The sequence below is a fragment of the Microtus ochrogaster genome, unplaced genomic scaffold (genome assembly GCF_000317375.1).
Source record: "Microtus ochrogaster isolate Prairie Vole_2 unplaced genomic scaffold, MicOch1.0 UNK108, whole genome shotgun sequence".
Lineage (NCBI taxonomy): Eukaryota > Metazoa > Chordata > Mammalia > Rodentia > Cricetidae > Microtus > Microtus ochrogaster.
Genome location: NW_004949206.1, coordinates 841,152 through 849,131, shown reverse-complemented (window position 1 = coordinate 849,131; position 7,980 = coordinate 841,152). Strand labels below are relative to the sequence as shown.

The 7,980-nt window shown below is 36.3% G+C and overlaps 1 protein-coding gene across 3 annotated transcripts in view; it reads left to right on the top strand.

The window, feature by feature from the left end:
* The window catches only part of LOC101997925 (vomeronasal type-2 receptor 116-like), a 51,461-nt gene that overhangs the window by 37,759 nt on the left and 5,722 nt on the right, over positions 1 to 7,980 (top strand). For 2 of the 3 annotated variants that reach the window (XM_026778143.1, XM_013355251.1), the window contains exon 6: positions 6,343 to 7,235. In XM_026778143.1, coding sequence (XP_026633944.1) covers positions 6,343 to 7,235 — 893 coding nt within the window. Of the gene's footprint in view, positions 1 to 6,342; positions 7,248 to 7,980 lie in introns of those variants that run through there. The other variant, XM_013355252.1, reaches the window with a different exon arrangement.

Genomic DNA, 7,980 nt, shown 5'->3' with positions numbered 1-7,980 from the left:
CTCCCACTGAGATTGCTGGCTTGGACCTAGTCCAATATTTCAAAGGAAAAAAATGGGATTTGAAAACTAAAGAAGGGTGGATTCGTATTGGCACATAATGTAGACAATATGGGGTTCTATAAAAAGTATTTTTACATACAGAACATGGTTAATAATGTCAAATAGTAGAAGATTAAGATGGTTTCCTATGAAAGCAACTAGCCACACTTATCCAAATGGTGTTTTCATTACACAGTTCATATTAGTCAAATGATTATTTGTTTAAACTTGGTTATATAATACATAGTTGGCAACTAGATAAATTTTTCTTTCCTATTGCCTGTCATTCTATATAATGAAAGCCCTTTAAGGTCATTTAGGGGTTGTAAGATGGTACAAAAGTTAAATTTCTTGCTACTAAAGATGAAAATAAACTTCTCGCCAGGATCCATAAGTAGAAAGGGCTCGTGTTCTGATTTCTATGCATTCACACATACAACAAACTCTAAATTAATAAAAATAAGCTCTAATGAAATTGTGTTGCATATGAAAAAATATGAGAGTGAAGGATATTTACAACTATAAAACTACAATAGTTGTACAAAAATATTTTTAACATTTGATCTTTATTAATCTTTTTCTTTTTTAATTTACTATTTAAAAAAAAACATTTTCTTTTTTCATTATGCATACCAATACATGATCCCACTCCCTCTCCTCCTACCATTCCCTCTACACACCCTCCCACCCCACTACCATCCAGTTCTCAGAAAAGGTAAGGCACAATGTTTACGGAAGGACCACGGCTCCCCCAACTATATATAGGCTGATCAAGGTATCATCTAACAAGAATAGGTAACCAAAAAGCCAATAAGTGCAGTAGATATAAATCCTGATACCACTGCAAGTGACCCCTCCTTTTTCCCCAGCCATGCAACTGTCAACCACATTCAGAGGGACTAGTTTGTTCCTATGCTTGTTCCTTCTCAGTCTGGCTGTAGTAGGTGAGTTCTCATTAACTCAAACTGTTTCAGTGGGTGTACCCATCATTGTCATGGTCATGGCCTCTTTTCTCATATTCCCATACATCCTACTCTTCAAGTGGACCTTGGGAGCTCAGTCCAGTGCTCTGATGTAGGTCTCTGCCTCTGTTTCCATCAGTTGCTAGATGAAGGTTCTATGGTGATATTTAATATATTTATCAGTCTGACTACATGTCAAGTCAAGATTGGACCCTCTCTCCTATATTGCTTAGGGTCTTAGCTGGAGTCATCCTTGTGGATTCCTGGGAATTTCTCTAGAGTCAGGTTTCTCGATAACACTACAATGGCTCCCTCAATTAAGATATCTCTTTTCTTTCTCATTTCTCTGTCCTTCCTTTTTCTCAATGACCCTATTCCCTCAAGTTCTCCTAACTCCCCCTCTTCTCCCTTCCCATTCCACCCTCCCTTCTCCCCCAACCCCCATACTCCCAATTTTGTCAAACAATCTTGTCTGTTTCCACTTTTCAGGTGGATCTATATATGTTTTTCTTAGGGTTCAACTTATTACTTAGCCTCTCAAGGATGAATGTCCTTTGTTTATAGCTAATATCAAATTATGAGTTAGTACATACCATATTCATCTTTTTGGGTCTGGATTACCTCATTCAGGATAGTGTTTTCTAATTCAATCCATTTGCATGCAAAATTAAAGATGTCATTTTTTTATCTCTGAGTAGTACTCTAATGTGTAAATGTGGCACATTTTTTTTATCCATTCTTCAGTTGAAGGGCATCTAGGTTGCTTCCAAGTTCTGACTGTTACAAATAATGTTGCTATGAACATAGTTGAACAAATGCTTTTGTTGTATGATTGAGCATCTTTTGGTTATATGCCCAAGAATAGTATGCTAGATCTTGAGGTAGTTTGATTCCCAGTTATCTAAGAACCACCATACTAATTTCTAAAGCAGTTGTACAAGTTTACATTACCACCAGCAATGGAAGAGTGTTCCCCTTACTCCACATCATCTCCAGAATAAGCTATCATTAGTAATTTTGATCTTAGCCATTTTGACAGGTGTAAGATGGTATTTTAGAGTGATTTTGATTTGTATTTCCCTGATGGCTAAGGATGTTGAAAATTTTCCTTAAGTATCTTTTGGCCATTTGAGATTCTTTTGTTAAGAATTCTTTCTTTAGTTCTGCACCCCATTTTAATTGGGTTATTTAGAATTTTGATTTATAATTTTTTGAGTTCTTTATATAGACGATCTTTTCCCATTCAGTAGGCTGCCGTTTTGTTTTGTTGACTATTCCTTTGCTTTACTGAAGCTTCTCAGTTTCAGGAGGTCCCATTTATTTATTGTTACCCTTAGTATCTGTGCTCCTGGGGTTATATTTAGGAAGTGGTGTCTTGTGCTCATGCATTGAAGACTACTTCCCACTTTGTTTTCTATCAGGTTTAGTGTGGTCAGATTTATCCAGGTCTTTAATCCATTTGGACTTGAGTTTTGTATATGGTGATAGATATGGATCTATTTTCTTTCTTCTACATGATGATATTCCAGCATTATTTGTTGAAGATACTTTTTTTTCATTGTATAATTTTAGCTTCTCTGTCAAAATCAAGTGTTCATAGATGTGTGGATTAATATCCAGGTCTTCAGGTCAATTCCACTGGTCAACCTCACTGTTTTTATGCCAGGACCAAGCTGCTTTTATTACTGTAGCTTTATAATAGAGAAATGTCAGGGATGGTAATATCTCTGGAAGTTACTTTATTGTACAGAATTGTTTTGGCTATCCTGGGTTTTTTGTTTTTCCATATAAAGTTGATTATTGTTCTTTCAGGGTCTGTAAAGAATTATGTTGTGATTTTAATGGAGATTGCATTGAATTTGTAGATTGTTTTGGTGTAATTGTCATTTTTACTATGTTGATCCTACCTATCCAAGAGCATGGGAGATCTTTCCATTTTCTATTATCTTATTTTCTTCAATTTCTTTCTTCAAAGACTTAAAGTTCTTGTCAAATAGGTCTCTCACTTCTTTGATTAGAGTTACCCCCAGGATATTTTTATATTATTTGTGGCTATTGTGAAAGTTGATATTTCTCTGATTTTTCTCTTAGCTTTATTATCATTTGTATATATGAGGGCTGCTGATTTTTTTGAGCTGATCTTTTATCCTGCCACATCACTGAAGGTATTTATCAGCTGTAGGTGTTCTTTGCTAGAGATTTAGGGGTCCCTTATTTATACTGTCATCTGTAAATAATGAAAGTTTGACTTCTTCCTTTTCAAATTAAATTCTCTTGATCTCCTTTTTGTGTCTTATTACTATAGCCAAAACTTCAAGTACTATATTGAAGATATATGGGAAGAGTGGACAGCCTTGTCTTGTTCCTGATTTTAGTGGAATTGCTTTGAGTTTCTTTCCATGTAATTTGATGTTAGCCATTGGCTTGCTATATATTGCTTTTATTACATTTAGATATGTTCCTTGTGCCCCTGATCTCTTTAAGACCTTTTCATGAAGAGTGCTGGATTTTGTTCAATGCTTTTTCAGTACCTAATGAAATGATCATATGGCCTTTTTCTTTCAGTTTATTTATATGATGGATTACATTGATCGATTTTTGTATGTTGAACCAGATTTGCATCTCTGGGATAAAACTGACTTGATTATGGTAGATTTTTTAAGTGTTCTTGTATTTGGTTTGTCAGGATCTTATTGAGTATTTTTGCATCCATGCTCATGATTGAGACTGGTCTGTAATTCTCTTTCTTGATTGTGTTTTTATTTGGTTCTGGTATCAGGGTTACTGTAGCCTCAAAAAATAGTTTGGCAATGTTCTTTCTGTTTCTATAATGTGGAACACTTTGAGGAGTATAAGTATTAGCTCTTCTTAAAAGTTCTGGTAGACATCTGCACAAATCCATCTGGCCCTGGGTATTTATTTGGTTGGAAGATTTTTGATGACAACTTCTCTTTCCTTTTAGTTTATAGGTCTATTTAAATTGCTCACCTGGCATTTCTTTACTTTTCATGTCAATCTCCTTCCTCCCCTCCTCCTACTTCCCTCATGTTCTCTCAAATCCATTCTCATCCACTCTCCTGACAGTGTAAGGCCTTTCATAGGGAGTCAACAGAGTTTGTCACATCACCATTGATCTTACCTAAACCAAAATATTTTGATTAGTTCTTCAAATATGCTTATATATGTGAGATGACTGATTATTTGTACACAATTGTAGGTGCATATATGAGGCAGCCCTTGCCCATGTAGTTAGAGTAACAAAAAATTGTGAGACATGTATGCTGTCAACTGACCTCAGTTTGTCTGCAAGAGCAGTACATTCTCTTGACATTTGGGGCAAATTTCTAGTCCATTAAGCAAATTGACTAATTACATTTGTCCATAAACGCATTGTTTAGATAAATAGGCTTAAAATCTAGAAGCACATCATCACTTTGTGCAATTATCTAATGATTCAGAAAACTTGCAATCATGTTTCTTATATGTCTAATGGTGGAGCTTATAACATATGAATAGGGCACTATTCCTCAAGTCATACAATCTGTACTATCATCTTGCTTGTTTTTGTTTTGTCAAGATCCTGGTGTTATATCAATATCTACTTAATATTCAAGAGCACTCACTGAGTCTGGATCTCACATACATGAAAATTAGTAAGGGGAAAGGGTGTTCCAAGAGATGATAGAATCAATTGGTAGGACATTTAATTCTAAGTATGTTCAGAGATCCTACCTTCAGGATGGGAATATTGCTTTTTATAATCAATAATCAGGGATAAAGCATCCATACTGCTAGATGAGGACACAATTGACTGTTTGTTTGTTTATATTTTGTCTTTTAAGACATAAAAATTATATTTCTAAATTTTTTCTCTCATTCTCACCATCACTTCCCCAATCACTTTCATATTCAAGCTCTGTTGTTACTTTTTACATATATACATACATGTAAATATCCACATACCAGAGAAAACATACTTATTCTCAGGCGCTCTAGCCAGCCTGAGCATGGCAAACATGGCTGAGCAAGCCTTGTTCTTCTATCCCTTTGCCTTGCTAAAAAACCATTAGATTTCAGTGATAGTTTGAACAGTGGTAGTAATTGACCCTGTTAAGCGGTGTGACATGCTTGGAGTAGGTATGGTCTTATTGGAGGAAGTATGTCATGGTGGAGCCAGATATTGAGGTCTCTTATAGTCTTAGGTTATACCCAGTGAGACAGTTTATTTCCTGTTGCCAATGGATCAAAGGTATAGGATACTCAACTCCTTCTCTAGCACCCTTTCTTCCTGTATACTACCATGTAACACCATGATGTTAATGGACTGAGAATCCAAACTATAAGACACCCAATTAAATATTTCCTTTATAATAGCTACTCTCTTCATGGTTTTTATTCACAGAAATAGAAACCATAATGAGGCTTCCATATTCCTAAAGCTATCCATCAACCTCTATTCCTTTATTTGGTCAGTTCCTCCTCCTTAGGTTGATTATAAATGTTCACTTATAAAAATATTGAAATTTAGTTATCAAAAACTCCTTTCTGGCTATCATAATTAACCCATTTTATCAAAATTAAATACTTCTTCCTAACATATAAACTGCTATTTTCCTATAGCCACGTCTGTCTCCTCTCTATCCAGAGGCAATTCTTTGTCTACCCTGACAAATGATCTCTTCTCCCTGTCTCTTGTTGTTTTAATCTTCTCCTCCTTTCTCTATTTCTTGTCTTTGTCCTTTATTCTGTGCCCATTGTCTACTGTGGTAAATCTATCTTCTTTTATTGAGAACTTGGTCTTGTCATGTGATATACAGAGTCCAAGGACTTCTGCAGATTGTGTTAAGTGTCATTTCTATGTCAATGCATTTGGGTTGTTGAATTCAAACAGAAAAACAGATCACATGTCTTGTTCCAATGGAAGACACAATCTTCATCTACAACAGAGAGACCATTCATAAAACAGACAGAATCTCACCAGACACTGCATTCATGGGATCTGAGACTTCAAAATACACTCTGTGCAATATAATGTTTAATGATTTTACCCTCTGTCAATTCATCAGCTTCAGTCTTTTCATCATAGTCTTCAGAATACACTGAAAATATCTGTGCTCTCTGATAACATAACAAATGCTATCACCAACACACAGTAAAGTAGATAAAATAGTGATTGGTTGATTTCACTTCCCATAATAATCAATGAGTATTATACAGTAATGTCTTTTAACTGCATTCTCAGCAACAAATGCAATTCTGCAATGCTTCTTCAAGTTTAATCAAACTATCCTGTCAATGAATGGCTACAGTTGCACTAATCATACTTTCCTTTCTCTATCAGACATGGATAACTGTGTGAGGTGTCCAGAGGACCAGTATGCCAACAGAGAGCAGAACCGGTGCATTCCAAAAGCTGTGATCTTTCTGGACTACAAAGAACCCTTGGGGATGGCTCTTGCCTTAATGGCCTTGTGCTTCTCCGCATTCACAACTGTGGTTCTGGGAGTCTTTGTGAAGCATCATGACACTCCCATTGTGAAGGCCAACAACCAGAATCTCAGCTACATCCTGCTTATCTCACTCATCTTTTGTTTCCTGTGCACTTTGCTCTTCATTGGGCATCCCAATTCAGCTACCTGTGTCATGCAGCAAATCACATTTGGAGTTGTGTTCACTGTGGCTATTTCTACTGTATTGGCCAAAACAGTGACTGTGCTGCTTGCTTTCAAACTCACAGTCCCTGGAAGAAGGATGAGCTTCTTCCTACTTTCACGGGCACCCAAGTACATCATTACTATTTGTCTTTTCATCCAAATTATTCTATGTGCAATCTGGTTGCGATTTTCTCCACCCTTTATTGACACTGATCCATACTCTGAGCATGGCCAAATCATCATTGTGTGCAACAAGGGCTCAGTTACTGCATTCTACTGTGTGTTGGGATACCATGGCTTCCTTGCCTTTGGGAGTTTCATTGTGGCTTTTTTGGCCAGAAATCTTCCTGACACATTCAATGAAGCTAAGATGCTGACCTTTAGCATGTTTCTGTTCTGCAGTGTCTGGATCACTTTTCTCCCTGTCTACCACAGCACCAAGGGGAAGGTCATGGTAATTTTGGAGGTCTTTTCCATCTTAGCTTCCAGTGCAGGTGTACTGGGATGCATCTTTATCCCCAAGTGCTATATAATTTTGCTAAAGCCAGAAAGAAATTTTCTTCGGAAGTTCAGGGAGACAGCATCTTCTTGAATACACATTTCATAAATTGCAACTGACAACTAGTGTTGGTAAAGAATGACCCATTATGATACAATGTAAGATGCATGTAATAGCTTATGATTCTTATTGTTTTTTCTAATGATGATATCCAGAAGTGTCATGTACACTACTTTTCTGTACATTGTGACCTATAATCTTCCTCTCAGCCACATATTTTTTAAGACCTAGTTTTTGGACATTGGTGCATAGGAAGTGTGTTACTTTCTTTTTCTAGTGCACAATAATATTTTTTTTTGGTTTTTCAAGACTGAAACTCTTAGTAATTCTTTTGATATCTGAATGAATGTGTGACTTTGAGAATAAGAGAAAATACAGAAAATTTGTAGTAGAGTGAATAAATGTTTGAAGATTATGAAACTAATTTCTGTAGAGGAATACAACCAAATCCTATTTCATCCTATGAGTTAGAGGAGTAGAACTTAGGAAGGAGGGGTAAGTTTTGTCATATAGACAGGAAGAATATTGAGAAAGATGGAGAGATGTCTCAGAATCATGTACGGCTTTTTCAGAGATGAGTGCACTACCCATTTCACAAATCTTGCAATTCACAAGCACCTATCACAATAACTCCAATGAATCAGATGCCCTCTTCTGGCTTACAAGAACATCTACACTGAGATGTTCATATAACAACACAATCAAAAAGCAAAGCCGGGCGGTGGTGCATGCCTTTAATCCCAGCACTTGGGAGGCAGAGGCAGGC